Source organism: Heterocephalus glaber, unplaced genomic scaffold, assembly GCF_053883595.1.
Source record: "Heterocephalus glaber isolate CG9 unplaced genomic scaffold, H.glaber_assembly_v1.0 deba00001561, whole genome shotgun sequence".
NCBI lineage: Eukaryota > Metazoa > Chordata > Mammalia > Rodentia > Bathyergidae > Heterocephalus > Heterocephalus glaber.
The window spans coordinates 13,337,298-13,354,549 of record NW_028258349.1 but is presented as its reverse complement, the minus strand read 5'-3'; the positions used below and the strand labels follow the sequence as shown (position 1 = coordinate 13,354,549).

Here is a 17,252-nt window from a genome sequence, read left to right as displayed (position 1 = left end):
AGCTCACCCCCAAAGTAGATTCTTCAAGAAGACATACTTTCATTAATTTTAATTTGAAGAGGAAATGAAACCTAAAAGGGTTAAGATTTCTCCGGTTACAATTTCAACCATCCATGCAGTGATCCAGATTCAGGGAATAACACACAGACTCACACACAGTCTTCCCCCACACAATCGCTCTGCAAGCACACACTGCAGCATTACTGTCTACAACCCCACAAACTACACATAATGTTGACCTCACCTCTTGCTTACCCACATCAATCTTACCTGCACACAGTTTCCCTGTCATCCAACCAACTCCCTGCACGGTCTCTCCCAGACACTCAGCACTTCTGCCCACATTCACTAGCAGGAGGGGGCTCGCGGCTTACTCTTCGTCAGAGTCCCCGGGACGGTTTGGTCTCTCACACTCAGGTCCCACGATCACGATCGCTCTTCCAGCTCTCCAACACTCTCTGTGGCTGTCAGCCTCACGACAATGTCCGCACCTTGAGTGTAAGGGAATTCCAAGCAGCTTTCTGGGTTCAGTCTTTGTAGTCACGTCTGCCCAGTTGGCAGCCACAGCACCTCGGGTGCCACTTTGGCCACGCCTATCGGATCCCTGATGAGATTTTGGACTCCATTTCCCAGGAGGCCCTGCGGCCAGCCGCGCACTTCCGGACGTTAGCGGCCAAACTCTGGGATCCATAGCCGCTCTAAACTTATCCTGTACCAAAGATAGGTTACACCATACAAGTTAAGCAGGCAAGGAGAACTTGGTTACAGAATAATGCAGAGTTGGGCATTGTGGTGCAAGCCGGTAATCCAAACACTCGGGAGAGTGAGGTGGAGGATCGTGACTATGAAGGCAGCCTGGCTTACGTAGCGAGTCTAGGCCGCCTTGAGCTACAGAGCGAGACGCCATCTCAACAACTAAGCAGTCACATTTGAATACACTAGTTGCCGGGGATTTATAGCCCATGGAGTCAGCAGATGGTAAAGCACTAGGAGGAAGTGAGTGGGAAGAATGGAGGGGAATGTGTTTGAAGTAACTTTTAAGAGGAGGTCACCTACCCAAAAAGAAAGTTCATAGCCTAATCCGTTTGCTCTTTGGAAACCTTGTCCCCTGAGACTTTCGGAAGGCTCTGATGAGTAGCTCTGCAGGAAGCAAGTTTGGCCTGATCGAGAGTCCGTACCACAGGAATCCAACTCAGACCTTGACGGTAGGTGTCCTGTGCTTTTCTGAACTACACTTCCCAGAGGCCTCTAGGTTCGGTGCCCCCGGAGAATGACCCTTTGGGGAAGAACGGGCGGGGTTGGGTGGGTCTGAGTGCTTTGTGAGAGCTGGGTTCGAAAGAGCCGGCCTGACTCGACCACAGGAGGCGTAGGTGAGGCGGTTCCGGCCGGTAGTCTGGAAACTCCACAGAGTGCGGATTGGGGATGAGGAGGCGAGGCAGGAAGACAAGGGGAGATGTGAGGAGAGTGTGTGTGACTGTTACTGTGTGTCGTTGTACCGAACCGCTAAGACGCGAAGCAGGGCTTCATTTGCGGTTATGATCCTGAGTACGTGAATGGAATTTGTGTGCCTGAGGTGTGTTACTATGTTTGGCTGGTGTGAGGTTTCTTGAGTGTCCTCCTGTGTATTATGACCATTTTCTGAACTGTGTGAGTGGGTGAGGGAGTGTGTAGGAAGCCTCAACTGAGATTTGTGGCTATTTTCCCGTGTGTGTGATATTGTTCGTGTAGGATGCCTGTGGATTCGTTGCTTTCACTGTGTCACAAGGTGTGTGACACTGAGGTTGTGACTATATGGTACTATATGTGGTACGTGCACTTGTGTGTTTTTGCTGCCGTTTTTGGTTTAGTTTGGGGATGGCTGTGACTTTTATGTCCCCTTGGTGTGAATGAATATGTGTGAGTAGGTGTCCATATAGCCACTTTGGTGTGGGGCGTCTTTGTCCCTTTGTGACTAAAGCCACGGAAGACATCTATTAGTTCAGGGTCATATTCTGACCAGAAGTGCAACTTCCCAGCTTTTGGTTGGAGGCAGGGATTAAGTACGATGCTGCACTTCTCTGACCTCCCTCTGTATGTGAGCTCCAAAGGCTTAGCTAGAGTGACCTTTGAAATGATCCATGGGTTCCCAGAAGAGTCTAGTGTTTCCTGATTCCTTCCTTCCTCAGCTCTGCCATACTTGGATGGAGACGTCCAGAAAGGAGTAAAGAATGGTTGTTGAATTGAACATCATCTACAAGGCATCTGCAAGGTAGCTTGTCATTTCCTCTTGTCCCCTTTATCTTTGTCAGGACATAACTTACTTTCCTTTTCTTGAAAATTCTTGCCCTTATTTCTGTAACTTCCCTTTTTAGGAACTGTAGAAGCTCCAAACTCCCACTCCCCACCCCTGTCCATTTGATTGGCTCTTATTGTGAGGTGGTTTTAATTTTCCTTTATCTTTGTTTTCAAAAAAAATACCATCTCTCTGATTATAAAAGTCAAACGTGATAATTTTAAATAATTTCAAGAATACAGACATCCTAGGCAGAGGATGTAGCTCAGTGTTAGAGCACTTCCCTAGCATGCATGAAGCATTCAAGAAGCCCTGGATTTAATCAATCCCTAGTGCCAGAGGAAAAAAAAGTAGTACATAAATCCCTAAAAAAGAAAATAAATTTCCCGTGGATACTAATGCTAACTTTTAAAGATTTTCTTTCCAGTATATTTTATGTTCATATAGAAATGTATTTTTTAAAAATTGAATTTGTGGGCCAGGGATTTAGCTCAGTGGCTCTGCTGCCTGCCTCGCAAGCGCAAGGTCCCCAGTTTGATCCCCAGTACCAAAAAAATAAAAAATAAAAATTGAATTTGTATAGACTTTACCATGCAGCATATCCTAGACTTGCTCATAGAATTATATTTAAGCATTTTTCCACAAAGTTTAATTTTGAAAATATTTTTAGAAGTACACAATATTTATTTGAATGCTTATTTTCTTCCAAATTAGATACAGAAATGACATAAAAAATCCATTTGTGCAGTTTAATAAAGATCCATGTAAGGAGTAACCAGATCAAGAAATACACCTCTTGGCATTATAATATATTAATTTTTGCCAATTTGGTGGGTAGCTAAGATTATTATGTTTAATTTATATTTCTTTTATTATTAATGAAGTTGAATTCTTGGACATTACAATTTCCTTTCTGAAATGCTTCTTCAGATATTTTTCCAATTTTTATTTGGGCTGCTTTATTGACTTACAGTAGTTTATAAATACACATAAATATTTATGTAGATACATGTATATGGATGTATTAATCTTTTGTATATTAGTCTTTTTTAGTTACATGTGTGATAAATATTTTTTCCTTCTCTGGGTCAAATTTTCACTATTATCTTGTCTTTCGTGAAGTTCTGCATTTTAATGTAATGAAATCTTTTGCTATAGTGCTTAAGAAATTTTCTTTTGCCTTGAGATAATTAGGATTTTCTTCTGTATTCTCTTCTAAAAGCTTTCTAGTTTTTGGTTTTAACATTCAGGTCTTTATTGCCTGAAATTGGTTTCTGTAGGGAAAGAGTCAATTTTATTTTTTCTTCTGTGCCTGTATCCACTTGTCACAGTATCATTTATTAAAAATTAGATTTTTTTTCTGCACTGAAATGCAGTGCTATTTTTGTTAAAATCCAAGTGATTTTATACATATTTATAGAGTCTGCCAAAAAAATGTGTACACACTTCAGGAAAAGAATTTGTAGAAATATTTTAATACTAAATTTATTGAGATATCATGAGATTAATACATGTTACTTTTGGCCTCTACAATTATAAGAGTTGCTCCAAGTGGCCATTAACTTCCAGATATTTATTAGTACAGCGAACTGCTGCTTGGGTAATCTTGGTCATTGAGATTGCTGCAAATACATTTTTAATTTTTTCTCTAAGGGCCAGCAGTGTAGTGGGTTTTCTGTGATACCTGACATCCCCAAGTTCCCCCATCTGAGGATAACACCATGTGTTGAAAAAGCATCATACTATCGTAGCATATTTTTTGATTCTACATTCTGTTCTATTGGTCTGTTTGTCTCTCCTTGCAGTAATATCATACTCTCATATTCACTGTAACTTTATACAGTATTTGGAACAAGACCTCTCATATTATTGTTCCCCAAGCATATCTCGAGTGTTTGTATTCCTTTGCATTTCCATATAAATTTTTGAATTAGCTTGATTCCATCCAAGTGTCTCTTGGGGTTTTGGTTGACTATATGGATAAAAAATTAGGGAACTCTTCTAATACTACAAACTTCTGAATTGAGAGAGGTGTTCTTAATGTTTCTTCACATGTATTGCTTATTTTCTATAAATAGTTCTAGGCAGCTAGGAATGATAGTCTATTCTACAGCATATCTCTTTTTTTATGGACTGTGAGGAATCTGAACACTTCTGATAATGGTCAGTCATAGTAAAAATTGTACCCTGTGTTTTTTATATTAAGTATTATGGTGACTTTTTCACTCCATCCTTCTCTTCCTACAATAAAATCAGCCTTATTATACTGGAATGATTGTATATTGTCTTGAACAGCTAGATTATAAGAGAAAACACTTCAAAATTCCCCTGTCTAGGTCCACCAAAACATGAATTCCTTTTACGTGCCTCAGATTCTTTCTCCAGATCACTAACTTCAGCCAGAATTTGAGCGGAAACATGATTTAATTTTCCTCATTATTCTTAGGCTTCAAAGTGTTGGACTTTTGACCTAACAGCTTACTGGTAACAGCAACTCTGAAAAGATAAAACTGTGGATGAAAGATTCCTTCAACATAGTGTCCTTCCACGGGTATCTTTATGTATAATTTTTTAAATTTTCTCATATTCTTAGTCTCCTTATATTTTTAGAAATGGAAGACATGAAAATTATAGACTTAAATACAGATGTAGATATTTATTGTCTAATATTTTAATTTTAATAAGATTTTATCCAGTTAAGTCTGTTTTCCATGGTATCTTTTGCTTTCCACCCTGTATTACATTTTATCTTTACTCTTCCCTCTCCACCCACTGCTCACCCCACTATCCTGTCAAGTAATTTCTGCCCATAGAACTTTTTTTTTTGCCTCTAGAACTTTGTTATCTGTTCCTATCAATCTTTTATTTCAAATACTGGCTCATGGAAAAAATTAACAAATCATCTCTCAGATTATTTTACCCACACTTATCCTCCTGTAATGTGGTATAAAGAGTCCAGGCTCTAGTATCAAAAAGACGGTGCTCATTTATGAGCTCTTTTACTAGTGAAGAAGAGATAACTCTGTCTCAATGTTGTTGAGATTGAAATAATATATGTGCAGGCCACTTTGTACACATCAGTTGTTTGATAAATATTAGTTCCTTTTCTTCTTTACTTCTTATTCTTGGGACCTCTATAGCAATTACAGTATAAAGAATTTGACTAGGGCCAAGGCTTTAGCTCAGTGGTTCCACTGCCTCCCTCGAAAGCACAAGGACCCAAGTTAGATCCCCGGTACCAAGAAAAAACAAACAAACAACCCAAGAATTTGACTAAAGTCCTTTGGTTTTTTGCACAGGAACATAGTTTTGCTCCCTAACTACATAATAAAGACCTTCAGGACCAGGATTGTGTTTTTTTGTTTTGTTTTTTCTTTTTTTGGTACCAGAGATCGAACTCGGGACCTTGCGCTTGCAAGGCAGGCACTGGAACCACTGAGCTAAATCCCCGGTCCAGGATTGTGTTTTTAATTTTATTATATACGTAACTTTTAAACCCATGTGAAATTTGTTTTCCTTTGTATTAGGTATCTAAATTCAGATTTTTTCTTATTTATCTAATATTATGCTAATATAATTTCCAAATAATTTATTTCCTTTCCTTTGTGCTGCCTACTTGATATATTATTAAAATCATTTGCTTTATATTTTAATTTTCTTCAGTTCTTTGATTTGTGCTTTTACCTTTACCAAGCTTAGATTTCTTTGTTTTTGAAATCTTTTACTACCTGATGAAATAGATCATTTTTTTTCTTTCTTTCTTTTTTTTTTTTTGCGGTACCAGGGATCCAACTCAGGACCTTGCACTTGCAGGGCAGGCACAGTGCCACTGAGCTAAATCCCCGGCCCAGATAATTTCTTTTCTTAAGATTGTTGTATTCTTTATTCCTTTTACATGGCAGCTTTCAGTCTCCTTTTAAACTCACTTCTAGGTACTTTGTATTTCCATTTAGTCATATGTTTAATGTGAGAATTATTAAGAATTATGGTTTAGGGGCCAGGGATTTAGCTCAGTGATTTTGCCGCCTGCTGCACAAGCACAAGGACCCGAGTTCGATCCTCAGTACCAAAAAAAAAAAAAGAATTATGGTTTAGTGTATAATTTAGAGGCATTTAGTGTTTTCAAAATGTTGTACAACCATTAGCCTCTAGTTTTAAAAGGTTTCTATAGGTACAAAAAAATCCTGTGCCCATTTGAAATACGAAATATTTAACTTTAATGAATTCAAATTCGTGTATTTTTTTCCATTGCTTGTACATTGGTGTCAAATCTAAGAATCTGTTGCCTAATGCCAGGTCATAAAAATTTCCAAATTCTTATATTTTCTTGAAAGAGTTTATAATTTAGTTCTTCTTTAGTTTTAGGTTGTAATCTATTTTTAACTAATTGTTTATATGGAGTAAAGTAGAAGTCTGTCTTCATTCTCTTGGATATGTTTATTTAATCCTCCTCACCATTATTTGGTTCAGACTTTCTCTGACATTGAATGGATGTATCATCCTTGTTGGAAATGAGTTATTCATAGATATTTGGCTTTATTTCTAGATTCTTGATTTTTTTTATTCTTTTGGTCTCTATATGACTCCTTGTACCAATACCTTACTGCTTTAATTGCTGTGGTTATATGGAAATAATTTTAAACTTTAGAGGGATGAGTCACCTGATATTTTATCTTTTTGAATATTATTTTGGCTATCTAGAACCCATTGCAGTTCCCTGTGAATTTGAGGACTGGCTTTATCAATTCTCCATTAAGTAGTAAAAATTTGATAGAGATTGCAGTGAATCCATAGATCACTTTGGGGAGCATTGCCATATTAACAGTACATATTAAGTTTTGCAATCTATGAACATGGGATGTTACTCTGTTTCAGTACCAACTATAATTCAATTCTGGCACTGTCTAGAGTGAGTATAAGACTACATAGGTTTAAGTGTCTACGTGGTCCCCAACAAATCTGCCTGTACTTCTGACCAAGTGGCTAACAACCACTTAGTAATTTATGAGAATGAGTTATGGAACTCAAGAAAGCACTCTACTTAAAATTATAGTTTTATTGTAATGGATAAGGATACCAATCAGGAACAGCCAAATGAGAAGACACATAGAGCAAGGTCTGGAGAGGATCCAAACATAGCTTTTATGCACTTTCCCTGTGGAGCTAGAATGTGCCATCTGCTTAGCCTACCAGTTTGTCCCCTGGCCTTGAGGATCTAGAATTTTATTGGAGATTGATTATATAGGCATAATTGGTTAATCATTGGCCATGTCTGAGTCAGTATTCAGTCCCACTGTACTCCTCAGAGATGAGGCTGGCTCAGAGTCATTCTGATAACTACTACCCTAATTTTGAAGCTATCTCAAGTACCACTCTGAATGACCTCACCATAAAGTCAGGTATGATCTAACAACAAAGACATTTCTATCACTTGGGAGATTCTAAGAATCATGGAAGCCCCAAATGAGGAATCAGCTCTAGGAACCTGGGAGAAAGACCTGGTACTTTACCACACAACAGATGTCTTCCTGTGTATTTAATGACATCTTTTTTTATCTTAGATCATTTAGTTTTTTATTGTTCTGAGAAATATCTTTTTTTTTTTGTACCAGGGATTGAACTTGGGACCTTGTGCTTGTGAGGCAGGTGGCAGAACCACTGAGCTAAATCCCAGCCTCTCTTTATATTTGTGATACTGATTTTTAGCAGTAATTTTATGTGTCTTCTGTGACTAATTTCCTTATAATGGATTTTATTCATAATTGAGCTAGGAATCACAGTTATATCATTGTTCAACTTTGTTTTCCATGTAATTAACATTACCTTTTTCTTAAAAAGGGAAAGTGACTCTTGGTAATCCATAAATCATATGAATGATACTTTAAATTATATTCAAAGTCTGCTAGAATATTTTTTTCATATGTTCTGTCAGTTACCTGTGTTTGGAGATAGCCTTCCTATAATTTTTTGCTTTCTTTTCCAACTGCTTGTCCAAATATTATTCTAAAATTTGCCTTTAAAAAATTCTGCAGTCTTTTTCATTATTGTTCTTTATTTTCTGGATTCCATGTCTTTCTGTTTCCCTATTCCTTGGTTTACTGGGGCAGGTGTGTGTGTTTGTTGTGGTAGGGATCCAGTTCATGGCCTTCTGCATGCTAGGCAGGTGCTCAGGCACTGAGCCCTTATGACCCCTTCTTGATAGAGGTTGCATATAGGAAGAATAAATGAGAGTTGAACTTTGTGGGTTTTAGAGTATCTGAAAATGACTTTTAAAATGGTTACATGGATTCTTTGGTAGAATAAATATACAGTTGTATATTGAAAATGTTTTCCCTCTGAATTTTGAATTTCTAAGTTCTGTCTTACAGTTTTGTTCAGAACTCCATGTCCATTTTCATTACTAGGTTTTTGTTTATCCCCCATTTTTGCCTTTTAAAACCTTGTTTGTTTATCCCCCCTTTTTGCCTTTTAAAACCTTTTAGGGGATTTTCTTTGACCTACTATTCTAGAACCTAATAAATTTTTTTTTCTTTTTTGCAGTACTCTGGATTGAACTCGAGGCCTTCACACTGAGCTACATCTCAAGCCCTTTTTAATTTTTTATTTTGAGACAGGGTCTCACTAAGTTGTTCAGGCTGGGCTCGAACTTATTATCCTCCTGTCTCAGCTTCCCAGAGAGCTGAGATTATAGGCATGCACCACTAAGCCTGGCAAAAAAAAAAATATTTTTTAATGTGAATAATTTTTATTCTGTGTGCTAGGTATCAAATGGACCCCCTAAATGTAGAGATTCTCTCCTTCAGTTCTGGGAAATATGCTTGGATGTTTCTTTTAAAACAATACATATTCTCTGTTTTCTTTGAAAAATTTCAAAACATGAAGAAAAATTAAAAGAATATTCCAGGTACTTCTGAATACCCTTGTCTTGGTTTATTTGGGCCATTTTAACAAAATGTCAGATTGGGTAGCTTATAAACAACAGAAATTAATTTCTTCTAGTTCTGGAGGCTAGAAAGTCCATGATCAAGATGCCAGCAGATTCATTATCTGGTAAGACCTGTTTTCAAATCCATAGGTTGTACCTTCTCCCTGTGTCATCATAAAAGGCATGAGACAGCTCTCTGGGGCCTCTTTCATAAGGGCTCTGATCCCATCCATGAGGAGTCTCAGCTCATGACTTGATTAGTTTCCAAAGGCCCCGTGTCCTAATACTATCACATTAGTGATGAGGTTTCAACATTTTATGGGGGACACAAACATTCAGACCCTAACACCCATGACCTAAATTCAGAGATTGTCAAAATTCTGGTGCATTGCTTTATCTATTTTAATACACAGACCACTCCCTTCATCATTTCAAATTGAATTGGGAATATCTTGACATTTTACCCTTAATAGTTTTAATATGTTCCCACTGGCTTGAGCCAAAGGTGGTACAAACAGATCTAACCACTTTTATTGGTCTTTTTACTAAGAAAATAAAAAGCCATCTGATGGTACAGTGATGCACGTATCATTTGTAGTTCAAGCCGCCTGGCAGCTTGAATTATGGCTCCATCATGAATGTGTTAAAGCATATTTCCTAAGTATTAACATATTTCAGGCTGGAGGTGAAGCTTGAAAGTAGAGCCCTTGCCTAGGCATATGCATGGACTTGGGTTCTATCCCCATCACCACAAAGAAAAGGAAAAACAGCATTTTAAACCTAAGAAAATTAACATTAACATTCATTAGTGTTTTTCAATCTGGAATAGCCCCTAATTTTTGTGTTATCTGACCTTGACTTTGTTGGAGAATCCAGGATAGTTGTTCCATAGGACAACCTCAGTTTATCTAACAGCTTTCTCATGAGATTCAGATTAAGTATTTTTAGCAAATGTACCACATAAGTAACCTACTGCATTACATCAGGAGATATATAATGTCATATTATCCTACTATTGTTAATGCCAAGTTTTGTCACTTAGGCTAATAGTGGTAAGTTCCAAATCTTTGCAGTATAAAGGAAATTTGGAATTGTGATCTATTCCTAGGCTAGCAGAGTGCCATAAAATGCTCTTTTGTGATGCTGGATAGGGACAGGAGGCCATGGTCCCCAGGCAGCCAAGTGACCACAAGGATAAAACAACTGATATTCTACATCTACAGTTTACTGTGTTGCTATGTTGTATCATAGGTTAGGTACATTAAGTGAATTAAGTGTAGGTATATTAAGTGTATTGTTACTTACCAGGACATAACTGGATCATAAGTTGTAGAGTGCACATATGCATATATACAGACATATGTAGAGTGTTTATATGTATATATGTATACATATATGAATTACTTTTTTACACTACGAGCAGTTGAACCCAGGGTCTTCATACTGAAGCTCTTTTTATTTAATTTTATTTTGAGACAGGGTCTTGATTGCTAAATTGCCAGGGCTGGGCTCAGCTTGAACTCGAAGTCCTCCTGCATCAGATGACAGTTTATTTGTCCATTCCTCCATTAATGTATACTTAGGTTTCCATAACCTTCATAACTTGGTTGTTGTGAATAATACATTTAACATTTGAGTGCAAATATATGTACAAGTGGATGATCTATTTGTATTTTACTATAGGCACTAAGAAGCTTATATAATCATGTATATAGTAATTTGTAGAATTTCATAGGTAATTAGCATCCCCACTTTGAGTCTTTCTGGGCTTTGGGGGCATAAATCATCTGCTTCTGAGTTTTTCTTACTTTTGATTTAGGTTTTATTTTCTTTGGTTTGTTAAGGTAGTTATTATTCATCTTTATGTTTTCTAGCTTTCGATTTTTTATGCAGTTTCCTCTTTAATTCTCTGACTTGGTAGGTTTGCTCCTTTCTAAAAATTCCTTTTTGTTCTTTTTTAGCGAAGTGTCAGGGAAGGGAAGGGATAATTACATGTGGTCTGTCTTTTTTTTTTTTTTTTAAAGCAAATGTGTGTGTCCTTTTTTAAGAGAAATTTTGCTTTTAGAAATTTATTTGTACCCAGGTATGGTGGTACACACCTGTAATCCCAGCACTAAGGGAGGTTGAGGCAGGGGATTGCAAGTTTGAGTCATGCCTGGGCAATTTAGAAAGACCCTGTCTCAAAATAAAAACTTAGCCAAGTGTGGTACTACATGCATGTGATCCCAGCACTCTGGAAGCTGAGTCAGGAGGATCACAAGTTTGAGCCCAGCCTCTCGAATTTAGTGACTTAGTGAGACACAGTCTCAAAATTTAAAAAAATTTAAAAGGGCTGGGAGTGTAGCCTGTTGCAAAGGTTCTAGGTTCTACTCCCAGTACAGAGAGAGAGAAGGGAGAGAGAGAAGGACGGGAGGGAGGGTACTTAGTGGTAGAGCATCTGTGGATTTGAACCCTAGTACCAAGGGAAAAGATAAAAGTTTAATTTTAGGGGTAATAAATTTTGAAAATCATTTATTCATCATTGAATAAATTTTAGTCCTTTTGTATGTGCCATAGTTCAAATTTATTTTTGTTTGTTTGTTTATTTATTTATTTACTTATTGAGATAAGGTCTAGTTATGTAGTCCAGGCTGGTCTTGAACTCAGTATGTAGCCAAGTCTGGCCTTGACCTCGAAGTGAACCTCCTGCCTTAGCCTCTCAAGTGCTGGGATGACAGGTGTGCACCATTATGCCTGGCTCATGGTTCAAATTGATTAAAGTAACAGACATTGTTTTTGCTTTCTTGAATCTTAGCTCTGTTGAAGCAGGCAGATATTAATTAGCTCATCACTCAAATAAATAGGAAAATTTCAATTGTAGGGGACATAGGTAAAATTACCCATTACCAAAGCTATACACAAAGAAAGGAGGAAAAGCACTCAGTGAAATAATGACAGGGTATCCATAGTTAAGAGAGTGTTCTGGAAATGCTTTAATAGGACATGCCATTTAACAAAGACCTGTATGAGGGCCAGAACTTGCAAGGTCAAAAGTAAGGGCAACGGGTAAGGGAAGATTTTGGAAAACATTTCAGCAGGTCAAAACAGAGCAGGGTGGACTTGTACACTTTCATGCATTTGAAGAACAAAAGGCTTGTGTAGCTATACTTATTGTTGGGAATAAAGAGGCAATCAGAGGGCCAGGGATTTAGCTCAGTGGTTTCACCGCCTGCTGCGCAAGCGCAAGGACTCGAGTTGAATCCCTGGTACCAAAAAAAAAAAAAAAAAAAAGGCAATCAGAGACAGGCAAGAAGCAGTTTACTGAAAGTTTCTAAGACCAAGTGAAGTAGTACAGGTCTTCTCCTGAGGACAGCAGAAAGTCATTGAAACATCTTGGATGTAACAGTGCCAGGCTAAATATCACTCTGGCTGCTAATGACTGAAAGGTTTTGGTGTCCAAGAAATGATTTTGGCTTGGATTAGCCATGCGCAGTTGAGATTGAAAGAACAATTGCAAGACATTTAAATCCTCTTCTTAATAAACTTGCTGTATGATTATTGTAGACAGAAACTGGTGTTGGAACATTTTCACCTACTGAGGCTTGAAGTAGGGTCCTAATTGATGTTTTTAAATCCCTTTCCTAGTCTCTACTTTGTTATTTAAGTCTTCTAAAATAATAGTTAATGCTTTGTAATTACAGTGGACCCTCAAGTTATGACCGGCCTGAATATGAACAACTTGGATTAATTAGGTTAATGAAAGATTTAACTGCTTCTTATTATCTATAGCATATACCCAGGTAAACATCCAGATCTCAACTGTATTGACTTACAACCAACTTAAATTACAACCAGCTCTCAGGAACCGATAGTTTGTAAGTCAAGGGTCCACTGTACTTTTTGCAAGTACATCAGTACATATGTGTGATTTCAATGTTATTCAAAAATAATCAGAGCTGTGGTTCAGAATACTCATATATTTTCCTCCTTGTAATTTTCCAGTAGTATCATATTAACTCCCGTTTTCCCTTCTCTAATTTTATAACTGGATTCCCAGTTACTCTACTGTACTTCTGTTATTTCTCATTTGTATTCCAAAGGGTATCCTCATAGATTTCCCATGCAAACATTATTTTTCTCAGCTGGCATAGAGGAATCTTCCTTCTCCATTGTTTGTTCCCTTCTCATTCAGCACATTAGTCTTTCACTTGCTACATCTGGAGTACCTTCCTCTTCTATTCTTTCAGTGTGTGTGCAATAAATGTCTGTTACTTGACCATTTATTCCTTATTTTTCAACTATGCTGAGTAATAAGTATGATAACTACTGTCATAAATATATATGACACTAGATTCATTATATAAAAAGCTAGAATCAAGTTAGGACATTTGTGTATTTATCAAACTCCCTAAATCTGCGGGGAATTTTTCCTAAATGACTATTTAGGAGCAACAGATTTAATCTATTTTCCTTAATGCCTTTTTTTACCTTCCAGTGTGATCTTTTCCCATTCATTTTGCTTTCCTGATCTATTTTCAAAATGCCCAACCATATTTGAGAACTGTATAAGTTACTCACTTTTTATGAAAATTAATTTCAGTTAAGTCTTTCATATCTATTATAAAAGTTTTACTTCTCCCAGAACACCAAAAAAGTGAATGTTTGCTTTTATATTTTCTTTCAGACCTGTGAATCAAGGTTGAGACCAAGAAATTATTTCTGAAAAAGGATATTTATGGAATAGAATCATCCTGATGGGAGATAATGGAAAGACTTACAAAACACAGCATTGAGTATTCAAGTTTCAGAGGTGATTGGGAATGGAAAAGCCAGTTTGAGAGAAAACAGGGATCTCAGGAAGGACATTTCAGTCACATGATATTTACTCCTGAAGACATGCCCACTCTCAGTACCCAGCATCAGACAGTTCACACTGATGAGAAACTCCTTGAATGTAAGGAATGTGGGAAGGATTTTAGTTTTGTATCAGTCCTTATACGACACCAGCAAATTCATACTGGTAAGAAACCTTATGAGTGTAAAGAATGTGGCAAGGCCTTTGGTAGTGGTGCAAACCTTGCATACCATCAGAGAATTCACACTGGTGAGAAACCTTATGAATGTAAGGAATGTGGAAAAGCCTTTGGTAGTGGCTCAAACCTTACTCACCACCAGAGAATTCATACTGGTGAGAAACCATATGAATGTAAGGAATGTGGGAAAGCCTTTAGTTTTGGATCAGGCCTTATTCGACATCAGATAATTCATAGTGGTGAAAAGCCTTATGAGTGTAAGGAATGTGGGAAGTCCTTTAGTTTCGAATCAGCTCTTACTCGGCATCACAGAATTCACACAGGTGAGAAACCTTATGAGTGTAAAGATTGTGGGAAAGCTTTTGGCAGTGGTTCAAATCTTATTCAACATCAGAGGGTTCATACTGGTGAGAAACCTTATGAATGTAAAGCATGCGGAATGGCATTTAGCAGTGGTTCAGCCCTTAATCGGCATCAGAGAATTCATACGGGTGAGAAACCATATATATGTATTGAATGTGGAAAGCCCTTTAGTTTTGGATCAGCCCTTACTCGACATCAAAGAATTCACACTGGTGAGAAACCTTATATTTGTAAGGAATGTGGGAAAGCTTTTAATAGTGGCTCAGATCTCACTCAACATCAGAGAATTCACACTGGTGAGAAACCCTATGAGTGTAAGGAATGTAAGAAAGCCTTTAGAAGTGGTTCAAAACTTATTCAGCATCAAAGAATGCACACTGGGGAGAGACCCTATGAATGTAAGGAATGTGGCAAGGCCTTTAGTAGTGGCTCAGATCTTACTCAACATCACCGAATTCATACTGGTGAGAAACCATATGAATGTAGAGAATGTGGGAAGGCCTTTGCTAGTGGCTCAAAACTTATTCAACACCAGCTAATTCATTCTGGTGAAAAACCCTATGAATGTAAAGAATGTAGAAAGTCCTTTAGTAGTAGTTCTGCTCTTAATAGACACCAGAGAATACACTGGTAAGAAAACTTATGAATGTAAGGAATATGGGAAAGCTTTTCTTAGTGACTAGAATGTTATTCAACATCAACATCAGAGATATCACACTGGTAAGAAACCTTATCAATATAAGGAATATGGGAAGCTTTTGGGAGAGTTGAGATTTTCAGCAACATAAGAAGAGCCACACAAGTGAGAAGTTTGATGAACTAGAAATTCTGTGAAGTGAAATTAAGTGATAAAAGGACTTTCAACACATGACACAAGAAAATTCATAGTGGTGAAAATCTTTACAAATATAATTAAGGCACACATGCCTTGTGCTTCACAGGATAGTTAGCCTAAGAGAATTAATACAGGAAAAAAGTACCCTGAATAAAATATATATTGGAAGATCTTTATATTCATTTCCTTCTCAGGAAGTTCAAAATAAATGTGAAAATGGAAAAAAGTTTATTGTATTTTACCTTATTTTAAGCATTGAAAAAATAATTTTTTGGCTAAACTTACGACTTTCATTTTAAAAAATGTCTTTTTTATGTGTATTTTTTGAGACAGGGTCTCACTGTGTAGTCCTGGCCTTGAACTTGCAATGCTGCCCAGGCTGGCTTTGAGCTCCCCTCCTCCTGCATCAGCTCCCCAATATGTATTATACAGAAGTAAAATCCATCTTAAAGTGATTTTATTTATTGAAAGTCTAAATGTATCTTTTTCCCCTCTCTCAATTCTCTTCCTAACACCATTTATTAAATAACTATTTTCATGTTGTTTTTATTGACTATTTGATGTTATATTTTTATTTATATAAATCTTGGATGGCAGGTCAGTGTTTGTTTTTTTAAAATTTTGTGTATATGTATTTGTGTCTCACTCTGCTTATGTTAGGTAACTATTACCTTTAAGTATCTTTTAATATCTGATGTATCTGTACCTTTTATTTTGAATGATTTTTATTTTCTTTTAATAAAAATTATACTCCTGATTTTTGAAAAACTTTTCCCCATGAAAATGTAGAGAAGAACAACAAAAAGATATGGTTATCTGTAATCTTACTAATCATAGATAAGCACTGTCAATCTTGGAGCAAACCCTGTTTTTTAAGCAAAAGATGATTATGTTATCATATAACCAGCCTTTAATATTCCTTACCTGTAACTATATTGTCACTACTTTATTTTCTTTATTATTTACCTGTATTTATCCCAATGCTATTTTGTCAAATATTGAAATTTTTGCCATTATAAACAGTTACCTTAAATGTCCCCTTTGAATGTGTTTGCATTATTTATTTGTCTTTCCTTTCAGAGAATATGTGACTCTCTTCTGCTTGTAAAAGATTTATACATTACAGATCAAGCTGTGCTTCCCTGTTACTGTTCCTGACTTCAGTTCTTCCTCAGTGTTAATTGACTTAATCTTCCAGATTCTTTTATATGAGTATATGATATACATATCGTTATGTGGGCATGGTTAGAGTACTTCAGAGCATTGTTATGTGAATTCTGTAATTGTGCCTAATACATAATAAACACTTGGTTAAGACAACCCATCATAATTGTTATTATTTATGGAAAAACTTTTAATAATGACCCATAACTTACCAATAAATATCTCATAATGGAGAAAAACAGTCATGTAAATGAATTTGATCACTATTTATTAAGTCTGATCACCACTTATTCCTTAAGAATAAGAATAATTCACTCTGAAGAAAAACCTGAGATAAAGTGTGAGAAGGCAAATACTCCATAAAATTTGTATCATGGCGGAAATAAAAATAAAGCTATGGTATCCCCTGCATAAAACTCTGCCAGACATGGTAGAGTACACCTATAATCCCATTATTCAGGAGGCTGAGGCAGGAGGATTACCATGAGTTTCAGCTTGGGCTATGTAGTGAGTTCAAGGCCAGCCTGAACTACATAGTGAGACCCTGTCTTAAACAAAACAAAACACCTGAACATAAACTCAGTGCCATCGGCATCATTCTTTGGTTAAAACAAAACCCAACCCGGGCCAGGATTTAGCTCAGTGGTTCCACTGCCTGCCCCACAAGCTCAAGGTCTTGAG

General features: G+C 36.9%; 2 protein-coding genes across 4 annotated transcripts in view; one reads left to right on the top strand and one right to left on the bottom strand.

The window, feature by feature from the left end:
- Positions 1–1,244, bottom strand: part of LOC147824023 (uncharacterized) — an 89,427-nt gene extending 88,183 nt beyond the window's left edge. For 2 of the 3 annotated variants that reach the window (XR_015443103.1, XM_087191349.1), the window contains exons 1-2: positions 375–1,234; positions 8–71 (exon numbers count right to left, since the gene is read on the bottom strand). Coding sequence is in view for 2 of the 3 variants with exons in the window: in XM_087191349.1 (XP_087047475.1) it covers positions 8–71; positions 375–691 (381 nt within the window). In the remaining variant the exon portion in view is untranslated. Of the gene's footprint in view, positions 1–7; positions 72–374 lie in introns of all 3 variants that reach the window. The other variant, XM_087191350.1, reaches the window with a different exon arrangement.
- Positions 1,245–1,376: 132 nt separating this feature from the next.
- LOC110344705 (uncharacterized) lies at positions 1,377–16,727 on the top strand. The gene is made up of 4 exons (XM_087191298.1): positions 1,377–2,070; positions 2,166–2,248; positions 8,813–9,322; positions 13,861–16,727. The coding sequence occupies exon 4, from the start codon at positions 13,941–13,943 to the stop codon at positions 15,204–15,206; it is 1,266 nt and encodes a 421-aa protein (XP_087047424.1). The 5' UTR covers positions 1,377–2,070; positions 2,166–2,248; positions 8,813–9,322; positions 13,861–13,940; the 3' UTR covers positions 15,207–16,727.
- The last annotated feature ends 525 nt before the right edge of the window (positions 16,728–17,252 follow it).

Excerpts from the sequence above, each read along its gene's own strand:
- LOC110344705 (XM_087191298.1), top strand. The coding sequence starts at position 13,941 with ATGGAAAGACTTACAAAACACAGCATTGAGTATTCAAGTTTCAGAGGT.